The sequence below is a fragment of the Cricetulus griseus genome (assembly GCF_003668045.3).
Source record: "Cricetulus griseus strain 17A/GY chromosome 1 unlocalized genomic scaffold, alternate assembly CriGri-PICRH-1.0 chr1_0, whole genome shotgun sequence".
NCBI lineage: Eukaryota > Metazoa > Chordata > Mammalia > Rodentia > Cricetidae > Cricetulus > Cricetulus griseus.
Window position 1 is genome coordinate 84573081 of NW_023276806.1, and position 20206 is coordinate 84593286.

The 20206-nt window shown below is 45.4% G+C and overlaps 1 protein-coding gene and 1 long non-coding RNA gene across 5 annotated transcripts in view; one reads left to right on the forward strand and one right to left on the reverse strand.

Moving 5' to 3' along the window:
* The window catches only part of LOC100760309 (schwannomin-interacting protein 1), a 129881-nt gene extending 109902 nt beyond the window's left edge, over positions 1-19979 (reverse strand). The window contains exons 1-2 of one of the 4 annotated variants that reach the window (XM_035450753.1): positions 19848-19979; positions 18207-18890 (exon numbers count right to left, since the gene is read on the reverse strand). In XM_035450753.1, the coding sequence (XP_035306644.1) occupies positions 18207-18872 (666 nt within the window). In that variant the 5' untranslated portion in view covers positions 18873-18890; positions 19848-19979. Of the gene's footprint in view, positions 1-17626; positions 17678-18206; positions 18891-19091; positions 19265-19401; positions 19541-19847 lie in introns of those variants that run through there. The other 3 variants (XM_027391762.2, XM_027391761.2, XM_035450754.1) reach the window with 3 other exon arrangements.
* LOC118239470 lies at positions 1274-2748 on the forward strand. Its single transcript, XR_004771696.1, has 2 exons — positions 1274-1560; positions 2489-2748. It is a non-coding gene; the product is annotated as an uncharacterized LOC118239470 (long non-coding RNA).
* Positions 19980-20206: the final 227 nt, after the last annotated feature.

Consider the following 20206-nt stretch of genomic DNA (forward strand, 5'->3'; position numbering starts at 1 on the left):
AGACATAGACACACACACATACACACAGACATAGACACACACACACACACACAGACATAGACACACACACACACACACACACACACACACACACACACACACACACCTTAGGAACAGATGAAAATGGCTTCCTAGTGAGATTTAGTAACTGTGTCCCCACTTTTCATGGCATCTGCCTCTCACCTTCTAGCAGTCTATGCTATGGACTGGAAGCTCCACGATGGGTCAGCCCCTGATCAGCTTCTATTCCCCTCTGTCTCCCCCCCCCCCACCTAAAACATGACATGTAATTCCAGATTGGATACAGCTGTGAAGAAAACATAATGGCATCTGTTGAGGAAATGCTTGGCAGATGCCACTCTGTCAACTACCTGCCTGCACACTTTCCTAAAAAGCTTCTCAGGAACAACTTCAAAACATAACCCTCAATTCAAAACCACCTGAGCACATTTATCCCTTCAGAACTCGGAGGCGTGAGTCTTAGAACACACGAAAAATCACAGTCCACAAAACAAGGAATGGGTTTTAATTAAGATTTAAAATGAGATCTATACCATGTTATTACCTGTTGTCACCCCCACTGAGCATGAGTGCTGTCTGGCTCCAGGGCAAACTAATAACCCCTTGCTTATGGAGAGTTTCATCTGCATCAAGGGCCTGCCTGGGCTGAAATCACACAGCTCATGTGTACCTACCATGCACGTCTTCTGCCTCCATGTCTGAATGATGCTACTAACACCACTAACACAGAAGGCTGACTCTCCATGTGCCAGTCACCCCTATCCTTTCTAAGTGACTGTTGTCACTCCATAAATGTCAAGATGGGGCACAAGGGCAGGAGAGGAGGGCCAGAGTGTGTGGACCAGATGCCCTGGGGCAGATGAGTCTTGTGGTCTGTGTAGGCATTCATGGATCAGGTCCAGTTTATAACAGCTGGAATATTTCTTTCACTTGGTGTGGTCAATTCCCCCCTGTAGCATGAAGAACACTGGGCCAGGTGGGCTTAAAGGCTGATCAAAGCTTCCAAATTCCATGATTTGGTTAAAGACATCTATTTAAGTGACAGCAGGCCTACAGTTGTCACAATCTGAGTTTGGGTCTTATGTCAAAAAAAACTATCTGCCGTTACCAGTTAGGGTTCCTATCTTGTAAACAAAACCAGCAGTGCTGACGTGAAAGCACAGAATGGACAGGAGGTGGGTTCAGGGCAGCACGTAGGCCATAGGCAGGAGCAGAGGAAAGGGAAGGCTCCCTGGGGAGAGGCCACTGCCACCTCCACATTTCCTTCAGGACACAGGCTGCACAGCAGTTGCCTCTGGCAACTCAGGACCTCACAGCCAGCCCTCTGAACCTATAGTCCAAGGAGCTCTTCCACCCACGGCTGGGCTGGCGGAGGAACAGCTGAAGTGGAAGCTCCCAGAGCATGAGTCAGCCACTTGTAATCACTCACTAACCAGAAGCACACAGCACACAAAGAAAGGAGGTCATCCCCAAAGGAAACTGCAGAGCATCGGGAAGGAAACTCCTGCTGGCCTTCACACCCAGCATCCTCTCCAGGAGGTGAGCTGAACATTACAGTCTGGGGTGGCCGTGTTCTTTCTGTCCTGAGTACAGCCCCTAATGATTGCAAAGAGCACATACGCTGAAGCAGTCACTTGAAACATTTTGGTTTGGAAACACAGTTTTGCTGAAAGAAATGTTGGCTTAGTGGTAGCTTCATCTACAATACATCAAACATGTAATTAGGAGAAGATTCTTAACAAGCCTCGGGGAAGTATTCACTGATCCTGTCAGCCAAAGACAAAGAATGAGTAAACAGGAAACCCATTTTTATGAGACTACACTGAGTCACTAGGACAACCTTCCACTGGTGACACAATATGCCTAGCACCCATTCAGGGTTTAATTTTAAAAACTCGGACCATCTGGTCAGAACAAGGCAATTTGAAGATTTCTTTCCTCTCCTCCTGTCTGCAGGAGACTCAACCCTCTTTCTATTCCATTTTCAATCTGTGAAAGCTCCCACACATGTGCCTTACCACTAACCCAGTCCTCTTAGCCACAGGCCACTTCCACCTGTCTGTTAAAACTGTCACTCACACCCTCTGCCATGCTTTACCCAGCACATTCACAAAACCCCATCCCAGCTTAGCCTTGAAGACTACTGGCCCTGGTCGCAGAGCCAAAACACAGCCCATTTAGAAAACACACTGTGGGTAAGCATGCACGGTGCTCTGCTTGTGCTTGGGGACTCTTTCTGACACCTCTCACCCCCTGCACTGGGCTTAGAGGGGGCTACCAAGTGTCCTGCTCATGGCTTTCTCTGACTGATTTTCTTGTTATTTGCTTTGTTGGGTTTTTGAGACAAGTCCTCCGGGGTGGCCCAGGTTTTTCTCAATGCTTCAGGATCAAACTATCCTTCTACCTCAGCCTCCAAGCTGGCATCTGATGCAGGCTTTGTGTTTCTTTCTGCCCCTTTCTCACACAGGCCTTCTCCACAGAAGCAGCTGCAGGGCTCCCTGCCAGAGGAGCTTAGGGAAAACAGCTGGCTGGAAGAAAGACCAGAAGCCCTGATCTTTAAAATGCATTTACAAAGCCTAAACAATAGTGTAACTTTTACCTACATAAAGATTGCCAGGGGAACATAGGCTATGTTGTTCATGAATTTTGTCACACAGTTTTAATATAACTTCAAAAATTTTAAAGTCGCAACAAATTCAAATAAAATCTGTAATTTAGGTCATAGCATGTGCCCCTGCTCATTTCTTGGTTTTGACAGATGTTCTATAGTTGCTTAGGAGGCAATATTAGGAGAAGCAATCGAGGAATGCTCAGAACTTTCTGTACAATCTTTGCAACTTTCCTATACATCTACAATTACTCCAAAATGAATGCTGATGTTAATGTTTCCTACTTTTTGAAAGTAAATGAATAACACAAACTTGTCGTCTGTTGACTGTGTTGACTCTGTACTCACAGCCGAGAGTTCTAGTAAGGAAAGAAGATCCAAGTGGTTTTATTTTCCACAAATTCTTCTCCACATTAAGAAGGAAAACTGAGATTAAATAAAATCTCAATACCATTCAGCAATGTTGAAGCTTCACTGGATTGTGAAATGGATTTAGTAAGTTTGGTGGTTAAGAACTACAATTTTGTCCAAACCAATAAATAAACAGTAGAGGGTTATTAATAATAATGAAAAATTGAACACTGACATGTCTCCCTGAATCTAAACAGCAAAATCACTTTGGGAACTGCTCTGAAGAGGAAAGAAACTAAATGCTAAGGAATGGGGTACCCCTGAAACTTAATAGAATGAGATGTGTCATCTCTCCTCTCTTTTTACCTCTTGCTAGTATTTCTAACTATTGTAACCCCTAAAAAGAGATGGGGGGAAAACCCCTTCATTAAATCAGAGCAGCTTTCCCCATGGAAGCTTTTTGAAATCTCCATTTCTAGAAGCTCACTAGACCTTTCCATAAACTGCCCCGCTTGCCCCATCTCACCCCACATCGGGTACAGCACGGTCACCTGTTTGGGTCTGGGTTTTCTTCTCTATAACCTCAGGCAGTTGAGGTGTGGGAGAACAAACTGGCAGCCTGAAGTCATAGTCTGACCTGCAGTCAACTGTTGGACATAGAAATAGATGTAAATTTATGGTTCCTTGCCAGTATTTGCTAGTCAAGATACTTATTTTATTAATTATATTGGGGGGTGGCCACTCGTGTCTGACAGAGCACGGGTGGAAGTCAAGAGAAAACAACTATTTCCTTTTACCACATACATGATTCTGGAAATCCAAGTCAGGTGGTAAGGCTTGGCCATAGGCCCTTTTATCCCTGAAGTTGTTTCACTGGTAGTTGAGATATTTTTTACAAAAATCTGGGTTGGGCTTCTCCTGATGTGTCAGAATGCTGAGACCACACTGTGATGTGCCATTAAGTAGCCAGCAAGGAAGAGCAGCCTCTATTATCTCTGGAATAGATCCTGCAGTGTATCATTGTGGTGATATCTTGCTTATACAAATAAAACCTCTCTGGGGGTCAGAGAATGGATCGTGCCACTAGCTAACCATAGAGGACTGCCACCTGGAAGATAGTGTCCATGGGCTACTTGTCTGGATGTGTTTGGATGGACCACTCTTGTCCAATTGTGATGTTTCCAAAAGACAAATCAATGCAGCTTCAAGCACAGTGGAGCTTCTGGAGGGGTTTTACCCATGTCCTCTACAAATAATACTGTACATCTGTCTTCTTAAGGGTTTCTTTATGTCACACCAGCAAAGGGAATCTAAAAATTAAAAATTAAGTCACTATTTTCCATAGTAAATCAGGGAATTTTTTTCTCCTTGCTGTGTTTTCCTTACTCATTCCTTCCAGAACAAAAATCTTATTTTAATGGCTATTTGGGTCAGACTATGGAGCCTCTGCAGGATGGATAAAAACACTAACAGATCACTGGTTACATAATTTCAAGTGTTCAAAAATAAAACCCCTATGGTCTGCTCTTTTGCTCCTTATGGAAACAATTTTAGACTAGACACAGAGTGGACATGAGCACATAAGATGAGTGGCCCATGATAAATGGGTAAACCAGGTCAGAATGGGTCAAAAATTGGTAAGACTGCACAAGAAAAATCCTGCAATTTTCATAAGTGGGATAATACTTACTACTGGGGCCATGAGAAGAAACACAGAGAGCTAAATTGATCTTGAAACTATTTATATAAATGTGTTATTTTTAGTGCAGGGAAGGTTAACCTTAAGGTCTAAGACACTGTGCCAGGCTCCCAGAGGTTCAGACCCTTACTCTGGAGATAGATAACTGAACACAACACTCTCTTTGGGTGGGAAAGAGGAGCAAGAGCCATTGTAGTGCTGAGCTTGACATTAGAAATGCCAACATTTCATAACACAGCCGCTTTCCTGGCATTGTTTTTGGTTTTATTGTTGTTGTTTGGGTTTTTTATTTTTAAGTGCCCTAACTTCAAATCTAAATTTATAGCACTGCCAGGGATTTTAGGAATTGTCAATAAATTGCCTCATTCCCTTTCAACTGTTTTAGAAAACAGAGATCTTTCTATTTGTGTCAAAAGAAAAAGGAAACAGAATCCAGTTGAGTTACCCCAGGTTAGAGACTATAAGAACTTACCTTTTTTTTTTTCCCCTCCCTGTAACCCACTTGTTAGCTGGCAGATCCTGGCCATAGCTGCTTGCCAGGGAGAAGGGGTGGCCTTCCTTCCCATCCTGTAGCAGAACATGAAGAGACCTGGCAAAGGGTCCTAGTCACCAGAGGTGCCCCATGGTAGGTAAATCATTTCCTCGGGGACTTTGGATTGGTTTTCAGCAGAGAGGTAACTTGCCAAGGGACGGAAGGGGGAAACAGGAAGGCAGAAGACCACAGTGGAAGGATGCTTGTGGAGGAAGCAATGGACACTACTAGGAAGACATTGCCAGGCAGGCCACTGCCCAGGGCTTGGCTACTGGGTCATAGCAAAAGATAATGCTGAGTTTCTGTCCTAAAAAAACAGCATCATCAATGCATAGGAAATGGTCATTCTTTGCCTAATGTGCCTAGACAAACCTAACCTACACACTTTAATTTTTTTCTTATCTTTTTAATTTTATTTTCACATGTACAGTTGTTTTGTCTACATAACTGTGCACCACATAAATGCTGTGCCTAAGGGAGACAGAAGAGAGCATGGGATCCCCTGGAACTAGAGTACAAACCATTGTTAGTCTCCATGTAGGTGCTGGGAATCAAACCGAGGTCCTCTGGAAGAGCAAACAGTGCTCTTAACCACTAAGCTACCTCTCCATCTCAACATACAACTTGATAAAAGTTTTTTGTAATATTTCGTGAGACAAAAACAAAACAAAAGCCAATCACACAAAGAGCTAAAGCATTTCTACACATTTCTACACTGGAGCTTAGAAGGTGCAATCACCTCTCTCATGACACAGGAAATCAAGGCCTTTGAAAAGACAATTTTTCAGAAATCAGCTGCTAACCAATGCCATTTAAGACACAAAGAAACAGAAGGAAATACTAAAAAACAAAAAGAGCTTCCATGCTCATTGATTGGCAAAATGAACATTGTGAAAACACCTATAACACTGAAAAAAAGTCTACAAATTCAACACAATCCCGACAAAAATACCAACAACATTCCTCACTGAATTAGAGAAAACAGCCCCAAAATTAATGTGTAAACACAAAAGACCCCAATAGCAAATCAATCCTAAGCAAACAGAACAATGCTAGGCAAATCATAATACCTGACCTCATGTTATACTCTAGAGCCATTGTCTAAATGGTTCCAGGAAAATTAAGTGTTCCCATGCAGAGAGAGAAATCAGATCCGTATCTCTTACTCTATACAAAAATCAATTCAAACTGAATGAAAGACCTTGATGTAAAACCTGAAACACTGAAAACTGTTAGAAGAAAGGAGAGAAAACACTTCAGGATATAGGTATAGGCAAGAACTTTCTGAAAAGGACTCCAGTATCACAGGCGATAACCCCAAGTGCTTACACATTAGACTACATGAAATTAAAAATCTCTGAACAGCAAAAGAAACTACCTGGAGAGTAAGCCTATGACTTACAGAGTAGGAGAAAATCATCAGCAAGTATATTAGACTAGAGGCGGGGTGGGGTGGTGCTGTTGATATGAGAACATACAAAGAACACATGACACCAAAACCCACAAAATTTCCCACCAACACATGGGTCAAACAGAATGTTCTCAAAGAAAGTACCACAAATGACCAATAACTATTACCAAAAATATTCACCAGCCTTAGATATCCAGACATGCAAACCAAAACTCTTTTGAGATTCCATCTCACTCCAGTGACGACAAAAGTTGAGGAAGGGGGGGGGGCTTTATTTACTGCTGGTAGGAGTGTACACTGATGCAGCCACTACAGAAATAAACATAGAAATAAACATATTCCTCAAAAATAATATAAAATAAAGAGAGAACTACCATATGACCCAGGGGGTATTCATGGAAAGACCCTGTGTCCTGCCATGGATACTTGCACATGTGTGCTTGCTGCTGCACAAGTCAAAGTAACTAAGACATGGAGCTTGTCTAGATGCCCATCAACATGAGAGATAAGTGTTGTACAAACACATGATGGAATTTTATTCAGCCATAAAGCAAAATGGAACCAGGGAATCTGCATGAACATTGATGGAAGTTTCATGAAGAGCCATATAAGACAGAGTCAGGATGACAAATGCCAAGTACTTTCATGGTGTGTTTGCATGTGCGTGCGTGCGTGTGTGTATGTGCGTGTGTGTAGGAAGCTAAGGCATGAAACTAGAAAGGAGACCGTGAGAAAGGAAAAAGACCTTAAACACAGGAGAAAACAAGAAGGGTAATGGGGCCCCTGTGACCCGAAAGCAGAGGGGGAGAAAGCGGCTGAGCAGGAGGAGTGAGGAGGTGGGAAAGGAGGAGAACAAACTTGTATGAAGATTTCATAACAGAACACATTACTTTAAATGCTAATTTTTAAATTAACGAAAAGCAGAAACACATAAAAATGAAACAAAACAAATTAAAGATATAAAGGATGAGAAGATTAAAGTTATGCTTAAACCCTGAAAGTATGAATGCTTTGTAGTTGAAATATGTTTGAAAGATCTTTGTAGTGGTACAAGGCAAACTAATTAAAAGTTTAAAAAAATCCACTGGAAAATGCAGTAACATCATCCAGGAAGCAGAAACCTCACACATCCTTCCCTCTCCTTATGCCCATTTTTCTATTCCTTGTTCTCACCCATATTCTAAGCCAAGTGTTCCTATTTAGACTATTTCATGGACCTTACACATCACAAATACTTTTTGTTAATGCACAAGCAAATTTTACTTCTAAATGGTTACCGGTACACCAAATGACATATACAACAATTCTTGAGTCCCATCATCTAGTGATTTGGATTCCGATATACTGAAAGCAGCCTGAGCAAGTGTGTTAGCATTCACTAACCACAACAGACCAGGGAGACTAGCTGATGCTTCACAGAGAACTAAACACTGCTCACTACTTCTTTTATAAATAAACCTTTGAGAACAATTTGATCCTTTTCTTTCTTCAAAGAACTGCCTTGGTTGCCTACTAGACCAAAAAAACGAAGTCAGCATGGATGCATGTTGTTTACCAGAACACGAAAAACAGACAACAAATACTGATTGCATTTCTAAGGATGAAGAGTACCTTTTAGTGCTATGTCTGTACAAAGGGCTTGTTAGTTACTTCTCTTACAGTGACAGACCTACTACAGTATAGAACAATAATTTAATGACTTTCAGAAGCACAGCAAGCTTTGGGGTGGCTTCCTAGTCTACACTGGTGTCTCCAGTGCCAACCCTCACAACGGGAACTTCTATTCATTCATGTAGTAGTTTTCTTGGATTCCTGGCTTGATGTCACACAAAGGCCAAGAAATTTTCCAGGATGCCATGCCTGTTCTGGAGGATGGGGCTCTTACCTTGGGTCTCCTCCTCAGCACTGTAGCCTCCTGATCCATGAACTCCTCCTCCCTCTGCAGGCTCTGCTGCTTAACCAATTGGGCTCCCAGCTTCAACTCACAGCTCTCTTGCCTGCAGGTCTCAAGCACTGACCAAGAGTTTTCAGCCAGCCTGCAGCAGCAGCTGAATCCCATTCAAAGGGACTTAGGACTTGACTTTAGGGACTCTCAGGTGGGCTGGTCTCAAATTTGTGCAATCCTTATGCCACAGACTCCCAACTCGTAGGATTTCAGGTGTGTGCCACCACACTAGGCTTGCAAATACATTTTTTTTAAAAAAATTTATAAAGCCTTTTCTTGTTTTTTTTTTAATTGAACTTCTGTTTGTTTTGCGTTTTAGTTCATAACAAAATACCCACTTAAAACATCTAGATCAGTAGATATCAACCTGTGGGTCATGACCCCTTTGCAGGGTCACATATCAGATATCCTGCATATCAGATATTTACATTATGATTCATAACAATGGGAAAATAACAGTTATGATGTAGCAATGAAATAATTTTATGATTGGGGGTCACCAGAACATGGGAACCTGCATTAAAGGGTCACAGCATTGGGAAGATTGCGATGGAACAACAAGGCTCCCCTTAAAGAATGAGCCAGAGAGATGGCTCCCTTAGGATTCTCAGCCTAGGCATGACTTTATCCACTTGAGTGTGTCTGGAGGCCCATCAGACCTGGACTAAGGCAGTGTGGTGAACACAGTCCACTTCCACCTCTGGAGAGGGAGAGAGTTTGCTGAGGTGACCTCTCAGGTTCTCCCTCTAAAATCTTACTTTCCTGTTGAGAATGTCCAAATTTACAACTGGACCTTGAATTGCCCTAGAAGCAGTTCAAGTCTGGGTCCCCAACATACTCGAATAACTAACAGTCAAGAATGTCACAGGTCCTGGGGGTGGGGAGCGGAGCCACAGAGTCACAAAGCAGCTGAGGCACAGCAGCTGTAGAAGCATCTCTTAAATTATCTAGGACTGAATTTCAAAATTCAGAAAGCAAAAACACACAAGTCTTCAGGGGACAGAGCCCAAAAGTGCAAACTTCTATTTTAATATGCAGATGGAATAGCCTAAAATTTGAGCATGATTTTAAGGAATAATAATGGGGAAATAGCTATTAGCACTAATAAGAAAGTTCATGATATCTTTCAGATTTGAGAAAATTAAAGAACCAAGATGAAAACATGGTACAAAATATACTAACTAACCAACTAGATAGCCAGGGAGCACCAGATGTCTGCTCTCCAGGGAATTCTGGGACCCCAGCTCTGTGTGTTTATAGCAGTGGGGTTGGGTAGAGGTAGAACACGTATAGATAAGACACACCTATAGGGAGATAACAGCCAACCACAACCACAGACAGAAGACAATAAGTGGTTAGTTTGTTCCTGAAAAGCAGAACCTGAGTTTTGTCATTCACAAGACTTAGGCCAAGTCCCTGGATCTTACTGCAGCCTAAGCTGGCCTCTGAGTTTAAGGATGGCCTTTTACTCCGATCTTCCTTTTTCATCTCTTAATTTGTCCAGTTTGGGGGTTTGGCATGAAATCAAGTATGGAAATGTAAATCTGGTAACCCTTTATGACTCAGGTAGTAATAAATGGTACCTATGTGGAATAAAGGTCTAGAGGAAGAGGGGCTGCTCAGAGCTCAGGGGACCAAGCAGAGGTGGGTCAGATTTCAAAGAGGCCTGGTGGCAGCTGGTGTGACCCTGTGGACCTGGACAAAGTAAGCAAATGCCTCCTGGGCTGAGGCTTCCCACACAGGCCAGCATGCCCAGTAAGGAATCCCAGGAAAAGGACCTGCAGTTGGAAGAGTTATGGAGGGCAGAGCCAAGCAGGGACAGTGACAGCATGCCACGGTGAGCTGCCAGGAGCTCAATCAGCTGGTTATGACAGTATACATCTGCATCAGGATTTCAGATGAACATTTTCCTTCCAAGGTTTTAAAAACTGCTACACACAAACCTATCAAGAGGCAGAGGTGTCTTTTATTCCAGTTACAAAGGTTCAAAGGACCCACACAGACACTGTACACATACAGAGGGGGTGGGGAGATCCAGAGTTAATGATATATTTTCAAATTTTTAATATTTGTTCACCTATTATATTAATTCCATGCACTGTGGTTAATATAAACGCTCACAATGGGTCAAAGTACATAGTTTCATTGGAGGCTCAGTTACCAATGGGACATCTGATTCACACACCTTCCAAAGGCCCAAGGACCACAGAGAAAGAGGGGCCAGAAAGATAGTAAAAGCCAGAGGTTGGGGAGGACCATAAATGGATAAATAGCATCTTTTGGACACAAGTGTGCCACATTCATGAATTCACAGCAGCCGTGGTTGCCTCCACAGGACTACCACAATACACACAGGATGAAGCTATTCAACATTCTAGCATGGCAGGGAAAACAAATCAGGAGCTCCATCCCTGAGACAATAGGCAGCTAAGGGCTTCTAAGGGAGGGAGGATCAGCTCTCACTAGGGTAAGACACATAGTAGGTGGACCATACTCCAGTGAATTGCCCCAAATTAGACTCAGTGGGTTAAAACAAATAAATGAACGAATAAATAGATGAGTAGGTATATAGATAGATAGGACGAAAAACTGGGTGTATGTGAATATGATCAAAATAATACATTGTATAAAATTCTCAAAGAACTAGTAAAATTGCTGTATTTAAAAAGTCTCTCACTTTGGGTATTCTTTAAATCTATTTCTTTTCTTCATTGTTGGGTATTGAATCCAGGGCTTTAAGAACAATTAGATAAGGACCCTACAACTCAGCTGCAGCTTCACTTCCGGCAAGCTGGTATGCTTAGAGCCAAAACATTTTTCTTCTAAGTCTTAGAAAAACGTTTTTTTCAAGCTGTGTGTGGCACCACACACCTTTGATGCCAGTACTCTGGAAGCAGAGGCAGGAGGATCTCCAAGTGTGAGGTCAACTTGGTCCATACAGTGAGTTCCAGGAGAACCAAGGCTATATAACAGAGCATATATGTAAGCACTTTCTCTTCTTGTTACTATTGTTATATATTGGTCCATGTGTGTATGGTGTGTATAGTGTATGCACTGTGTGGGTCCATGTGTTCTTTCCTTCCTGCAGGTCAAATTCAGGTCATTAGGCTTGGTGGCAAGCACCCTCTCGACTGAGCCACCTGTTTCTTTGAAATCTTAGTTCATGCTGATGCAGAGACCAGTCTCTGCACTCTTAAGAATCAGCAGGCATTAGCAAAGTAGGCAAAGAAAGTTTGACTCTGGTACTAGATATTTCTAATAACAGAAAAAGGAAACAAACAAACCTTTACCATTGTTACAGTGTGTTCTCTTGTAGAAATAATGGTACTTGTATCCCACACAGTAAGTTTCCAATGTTAAGTTCTAGACTGCTAATAATCAGCTAACTTTACATCTAAACCTTCCTATGTTTTGTAGGACTTATAAGGATTTTAATTCAGTCTATAAAATAGTAATTTATGTAATTTAACCATAGCCCAAGTAACTATGGGAAAAACCACCCAGCCATTCAGTTACTTCTGTAGTACTGTGCAGAACAACTAAGTTCTAATTCTTACAGAACAATACGTTGACTATAACTGGTAATTAGCACTATTCTAGGGAGAAATGTAGGTAATTTAAAGTTTGCTACTAGATAATAGTATAAATAAAAAGACAAATTATTTTTAAGTACTTTAGAAATAACCTCATCAGAACGTTCACTTCAATTAATGTGTCAATTAGCATAATTCTTAACTTCTCACTAAATAAGGAAAATATACCTGTTGAGGGCACTAAAATATAATAAAACTGCACTTAAAAAGGGTGGGGTCACCAGGCATGGTGGCGCACGCCTTTAATCCCAGCACTCTGGAGACAGAGGTAGGCGGATCTTTGTGAGTTCACAGTCAGCCTGGTCTACAGAGTGAGTTCCAGGACAGTCAGGGATATACAGAGAAACCCTATCTGGAAAAGCAAACAAACAGACAAAAGGTGGGGTCTCAAGGAGAACCTTGATCTACTTTAAAAAAGATGCCTCTCTTCTTTGGAACAATAGTAGAATGAGTTTGCTTAGATGTAATGGATGATCTCTTTGCTACCAGTAAGTAACCCACATAGAGATGTCCTAGGAAATCCAAGAATTCAAATGACAAAGGCTAGCTGCTAGGAAAGGGGAGCTGAAGTTCTAGTTAGTGGTCTAAGAGTCATGACAGTGAAGCAAGGAAATGGCTTTGTAGGTAAGAGCACTTGCCACCAAGCATGATGGCCTGAGTTCAATCTCTGGAATCCATATGGTGGCACATGCACACCCAGACATGTGTGTGTACACACACAACACACACTGAGAGTGAGAAAGGGAAAGAAAGAGACACACAGGGAGAGAGGGAGAGAATAAATACATAAATAGATAAATAAAATGTAAAATATTTTTAAACAGTCAAGGCAGTTGCCTCCTAAAATGTTATTTCCTTGCAAGGGAGCTTCTCAAGAAGTTGAACACATGCTTACTGAATGAGCCAGTCCTACTTTCACATATGCATCCAAAGGAAATGGAATGAAGGCTCACATAAAGATTTACGTGTAACTGGCTATAGCAATTGTATGTATAACAGCTAAAAACTAGAAGTAATCCGAGTGCCCATCACCAGATGACTAAGGAATACACATATTTGAAAATGTATGTCAATTTATAGTTCAAAAATCAGGCCAAGGATTACCAAGGAAGAAGACAGGGGTAATGCAAAGGGACACAAAGACACTCTTGGGGGTGATGGGTCGATCCAATACCTTGATTTTGATGATGGTTTCACAGCTGTGTCAAATGTCATGATAGTATTATAGGGAACATCAAATGTACATTGGAAATACATGTAATTGATTTTGTATACCAGTTACAGTGCTATAAATATGGGTTGAGGATTATGTGTGTGTGAGTGAGTGTGGACACATGTGATGGTGGGGATGAAGCAGTCAAAGGATAACCTCAGCCTTATTCTTCACTTAATACCTTGTTTGAGACAGGCTCTCTCTTGTCCGCTACTATGTATTCCATGCTAGTTGGCCTACCTGCTTCCTGCAGTTCTCCTGGCCCCGCCTCCTATCTCACTGTGAGAATGCTGAGATTACATCACGGACTACCATGTTTGACTTTACCCACTGAGTCTAATGCGAAGCCTAACAAATCTGCTTTTATAGAAGAATATACTAAGTGGTGGGGTGGGGTGGAGAGCGGAGCTTCCAGAGACAGATTAAACCTGAAAGATCACATATACCAAAGGATGACAAAACCATGAAGAAAACAAATGAAATTATTTTCCATTTGGGAAGGAAGACATTGAGGCAGTGGACCCTTCCACTACCCCACCTAGTGAAGAGTTTAGGGAGTCCCCGAGTAAGAAAATGAGTGGGCTGTACTAAACTAAAGACCAGAGATAGAAGCAAGGAGAGGCCTGCATGCCCACTGCATGGGGAAGGCTGTCAAGAGAGGGAAGACAAAATATTTCTGTTTCCCTCAGGACTGTCTGCACCAGTTCTCCAGAATAAAAACAGGCAGGGAGATAAAAATTTAAGATGAACATGAACTCAAGGCTCAACCACCAATGTCCGTTATTATCTTTAGTCTGTATCTATCCCTTCAGTTCAAGTTCATCAAGAACTAGCCCACTCAGCAAGGAAGACAGGCCTAGGCAGGACAACACATGGGCAGGCCCAGTCCAGCTAGGGATGGTGCTCTCCCGGTAGTTGTGATTGTTAAGTAAAACTCATGAGGTTCCTCACATACAGCAAGCACAAGGTGGGCCAGTGGAGGAGACAGGGCTGAAGAACGGTTTAAACTTGCTGCTGGGGTTGGACCACCACAGGTGATGGAGGTTTGTGAAGGAGTCTACTAGGAAGGTAGAAGGTGCCAGTCACCAGCCTACTTCCATCAGGGTGACTCAGGGCTTTCCCAGCTATGGCCCCAGAGGCTCTATGGCAGCCAAGCTCAGAACCATCCATCAGCATCAAGGGAGGGGCAAATGTCCCCAATTTCACACATAAAGGTCAGCTTGGGGTTTTACAATCCACATGAACATGTTTTGTTTTAAACTTGGCCCTAACTTTTCCCAGGGTCAGGGAAGACTAAAATTCAAGCCACTTACTTCGGAGACCTCAGTCTGTCTTTGGTGCTGAAGAAAGCAGAGGCATGGAGGTAGGGGAAAGGAACCTGCATTCCATTATTATGTAGCTTGGCAAGGAGCCCAACCCTGTGTCAGAAAACCAAAAGAAGCTCTGCCTGTGCAAGGATGCTTGAAAGTAGTGAGCTTGATTGTTTCTCTGTTCACCCCTGTTACTGCTGAGGAAATACAAGCAAGGTCTTGTCACTAAGAACTCTTTTAAACTATTTCCGGGAGGGAAGGCACTCCATTCTTCCCATTTCAAGGTATTTTTAAGTATGAAAAGAGGCGGGGGAAATGCTGTGTGAGAAGGAAAGATAAAAAAGACCCCTTCACAGGTTTTTCCATTGGGACTTTGGGCAAACCACATAGCATCTCAGGGGCTCTGTTCTCAATTCTAAGGTGAGAGTTTTGGTTAAGATCTGGGAAGCATGCTGGGCGGTGGTGGCACACACCTTTAATCCCAGCACTCGGGAGGCAGAGGCAGGCGGGTCTCTGTGATTTTTGAGGCCAGCCTAGTCTACAAGAGCTAGTTTCAGGACAGCCTTCCAAAGCTAAAGAAAAACTCTGTCTTGAAAAACCAAAAGATCTGGGATGCATGATCATGATAAATACTTCCTCCTTCACTGGATAGATGAGAAACTCAAACTTCCCAGGCACTGATCAGGCACCACTTATCACTTGGGAAGCAGATGCAAGAGGAACAGGAAGGAGATCAAGGCCAGCTTCTGTTACTTAAGAGAACCTCATGTAGCCAGCCTGGGCTACCTAACAGCCTATCTCAGAAATCCAGAGAACCTGGGTTCAGTTCCCAGCAACCACCTAATACCTGTGGTCATTTGAATGAGATGTTCCCATGAGTCTTGGGCATTTGAAGAGTTGGTCCCTAGATGGTGGCTGTTTGGAGAGGATCAGGAGGTGTGGCCTTCGCAGAGTAAGTGTGTTACTGGGAGAGGGCTTTGAGATTTCAAAGGACTACTGCCATTTCAAGTTAGCTCCCTCTCCCTCCTGCTTGTAATTAGAGATCTGCCATCACAGAGTCTAACCCTCTGGAACCATACACCCAAAATAGACTCTTCTACAAGTTGCCATGGTGTTTTATCACAGCATTAGAAAACTAACTAATACAGTGGCTTAGAGCCCCCATAATTCCCACACTCTCTTCTAACCTCTATGGACACTAGACATGCTCATAGTACACATGTGTACATTGCAGGCAAAACAGTTATACACATAAAGTACAATAAATAAACCTAAAACATTATTTTAAACAATTCCAAATCCAAACCAAAGCAGAGTGGTAAGATCCTGTACTTTCAGCTAGGATGGTCCTTCCTTCCTTCCTTCCTTCCTTCCTTCCTTCCTTCCTTCCTTCCATTTTTTTGATACAGGGTTTCTCTTTGTAGCCCTAGCTGCCCTGGAGCTTGCTCTGTAGACCAGGTTGGCCTCAAACTTAGAGATCTGCCTGCCTCTGCCTCCTGAGTACTGGGATTAAAAGCATGAGTAACCATGCCCAGCTCACCTAGATTTATGAGAGATCCAAAATAGTGGGGACTTATAAATGAGACCATGCTAGAACTGAGAAAACAGAGCAAAAGTGAGGGTATCGGTGAGGGGTGCTGTCACTCTGCTTTAGGTGTGTGTGGGAGGGTGGTTAAGGAACAACTTCTCAGAGCTGGTGAAAGCTGATTGGAGCCTGGAAGAATCAGAGAAACCAGACTGATTACTCAACTAAAGGGGTCCATGAGACAGGGCTAATCTGAAGACAGAACAGATGCCCAAAGGTTTTCCTCTGACCTCTGCATGTGAATCGTGGCATATATATATATATATATATATATATATATATATGGAATTTTGAACTTTAAAAATAAAATAAAAATACATTAGCTTCTAAAATTATCAAGAGCATACATTTTTAGGAGATCTGGGGCCTGGAAATCTGGGAAATAAGGAAGAAACTCTAAATTGTGATGAAGGTTTTAAAGATGGCTCAATAATGAAGCCACAATAGCAAGAGAATGTGTGAGCATGGGGATGAAAATCCTGTCAGGCAAACCTTTAAATGTCAAGTCCCCAGAGGGCAGATAGTCTTCCAGTATCTCACCTTACCAGAGTCATTCCAGTTACAGCCATGTAACTGTTTATCTTCAATCATTGCTCAAATCCTGGGAGTTTAATGGGGAAAGGATGTTTCCCATTGCCAGGTACAAGAAATAACAGTGGCGGTAATGGAAAGATTCCATGTCTGTTAGTAAGACATGGTAAACTTATAAACAGCTGGGATTATTAATTTAATAGGTAATCTCTCAAGGGACACTACTAACCAATGGTCTCTGTCAACCAAGGGCTCTAACTGACAGAAACTGCGCCAATTTCTCTGTGAAACCCTGTTACCACTCTCACCCCTGAAGTCAAAAGTGCATGCACCCAATTTCCAGGAGCCCTGGAGACTGAGAATAGCCAAATTACACCTGCAAGGCAAGCATTTTCTTACACTGCTACACAGCTGTCACACACAGAACGCAGCTCGTTTAAAACTATGCCCTTCAGCCCTATTTAGGGATATCGCTAATGATTTCCAATTACAACTGTTGCTTTATCTCAAACAGTGATAAGAGGGGGAGCTACATTCGTGGTGTTCTTCTTTTGAGTCATTTATCTGCTCTCCTCTCAGGGGCAAAAAAGAAAAAAGAAAAGATGTTGAGACAAGTACAAACCTGCCTGAGCTTATTATAGATGCAGCCCTCCTTTCCCTCCACGCCGGCACCCCTCCCTGTCTGGCTTTTCCTGAATTGAGGCAGTAGCCTCCGGTAAGGAACTATAAGTGGTTCTTTTATCAAAGCAAGAAGGGATTCGCCGACAGGGAGTGAGTCAGGCAACGGAGGCAACAACCCCCTCCCTCATTCTGGCAGTTCAATTCACCCGGTTCCTCCAGGTCAGCAATCGCTCAGGTTTCATGGAAGAAAGTCAGGAGGGCCTTTAATCCATCCAAATCCAGGAGCCGGGATGGAACATAACCCGGTTGCCAGATCTGAGGTGTGGGCAGGCGACTACGTACATGTGCATAGGCGTGCACAGGCATAGCCTGGCTAAGGGCGAGACGTGAGTGGCAACACAGGAAGACCCACCAGGATGGACAAAGCCACAACTATTACAGTGTGAAACAGCCCCCGCAGGGACTGGCTTCCCCAGATTTATTTTCAGGCAAGTGACTCACAACCTAGTCTCCATAAGTAATTCCATCAAAATGAGTCTCTAGTCCGACTTTCTGCTGCCCTCTGGCTGCCCCTCCCTTCTCTCCGCCCATCCTGTAAACCCAGACAGCTCACAGACAGCAAATGTACCCCAGGGGAACAGGAGGCAGGCTCTCCGGCCCAGCCCCCACCCTTGGGGAAGGATGAATGGGGCCACCACCGGCGGGAGCGCGGAGAAGGGGCGTGTGGGCTGCTCGCGAGGTGTATACGCGGGTGTGCGCGCGTGGGCACGCACCCGGCCAACTTACAGAGGTGGAGTTGGTCCTCGCCTGACCCTGGTTTCGCACCTCCTGCTCCCGGAACTGCAGCCCGGCCAGATGCTTCTCCAATGCCTCCCAGTCCATCGGGGGCACCGGCGGCTCTTCCGGGACGCACGTCCCGCCGTCCGGAGGCTGAATGCAGAGCCCCCCAGCTGCCCGGCCTCGGCCTCCGCGCCGGCTCCCGGGAGGCTGGGTCTTCTGGATGGCTCGGCGGGGAGCCCGGGAAGCGCTCGGCCGGCCGGCCACAACCACGTTGCCATTGTGCCTGAGGTCTTGAGGGTCGTGCGGGTGGAGGTTGCCGTTAGGCATCGGGGACGGCATGGTGGTGGTGGCGCTCTTGCCCCCGCCGCCGCTGTTGCAGATCCTGGCGCTCAGGTCCCCGGGCTCCCGGGCCGGACAGCGGTCATCTCGATACCCTCGATCGTCCTCCTCTTCCTCCTCCTCCCCGTCCTCCTCCGGAGCCCACTCATCAATCACCTTCTTCTGGTAGACCGGAAAGGGCTCCTCATAGTCCTCCAGAGCAGACACCAAGTCCAGGCTGCCCCCCGGCGACGATGAGGATTTGCACTCGGAGCAAGGGGTCACTTTGGTGGAGTTGGACTGTGAGCTGGCGCGGCTGCTGCTGCTGCTGCCGGCGTCACTGCCTAGATCCATCCCATCCTCTCGGTAATCCTGGGGGGAGGAGGAGGCAAGATAGTGAGTGGCCGGGTCGAGCCTGCTCTGGCCGCCCGCTGCCCGCCCCGACCTCCCTGCGCTCGGCTCCCGCCAGCCGTGAGGTGCGATCTCCCTAAGAGGCCTGGGAGCGGGAGCCAGCGGCAGCCTGAGCTGCCCCCACCCCTCCCCGCACAAGTTGACTTCCTCCGGGTAACTAACCCGCAAATTAGCAAAGGGGTGCGCAGCCACAGGCGCGCACTTTTCACCCTCATAGCCCAGGGGCGCGCGCGGACTTGGTGTTAACCATTTTGCTCCAGGCGCGTCCTAGCACTCCACCCCAAGGATTCTCCCCAGACACTTTCCCACTGAATTCTGATTCCCTGGGGGCGGGACCCGAGAAGAGGGAGGTAGAAACTGATTTCGCACCTCGCAGGGACACTGGGACCACCCCCCACCTGGCCCCCCCCACCCCGCCCCGCCCCCTCCCGGCAGCCGCTGGCAGCTCCGCGCCGGACGAGCTCTGCTTTACTTTCTAAGGAACCGCAGTAGTCGCAGGGCGCATCCCGCCTGCGCGCCTTCTCGGCCGGTCCCTCTCGGGAAGGATGGGCACGGGGGGCGCTCTCGGCCCACGCCCGGCAGGATGGCACCCCTTAGCTCAGGCTTCCGCCAAAGGTGTGCGGGGCCGGGACGCAGCGATGGTCGCTGCAGGCGCCGCCGCCCTGGGGGAGGGAGGACGCGCCCTCCCGGCGGCGGCAGCGACAGAGCCGGTCCCGCCACGGAGCATGCCCAGAGGCTGCGGGGTGCGGCGCTGTCCGCTCTCCCGGTTTTCCCCCGCCGGAGGCTGGAGCTAGAGGCGGGCTGGGAGAGCTCGGAAAGGCCGGAGGGCGGCGGGCGGGGACTAGGGGCGATAGGCTTGCAGACCTCACCGACTCTGAGAGCCGCGCCCTGGGGAGGGTGCTGTAAGCGTGAACGCACCTCAAGGCTTCTTCGCTGGGTTTTTACCCAGACGAAGCCTCCTGGAGGCCCGCGTGGGCCCGATGCCTCCCAGTCCACGCGGAAGTCCCCAAGTGACCCAGGAAAGGGCCTCCTTGTCACCTTCACAAGCAAACACACAAGTCGTTTGGGAGCTCAAGTGACCCAGTGGTCAAGCCCATCATTTCCTTTGCACCTTCCCCCTTGCCGCTTCCTCTCCCTTCACCGCGCCCTGGTATCCAATTCCAAGTTCAGGCAGTGGGTGGAACCTGTTGCTTTTGCTCACGTTTCCTTCCCCTTCCCAGCGACACTGAGGATGACCTCAGCGAGGTGTATGTACTGCTATGGGGGGTGGGGGGAGT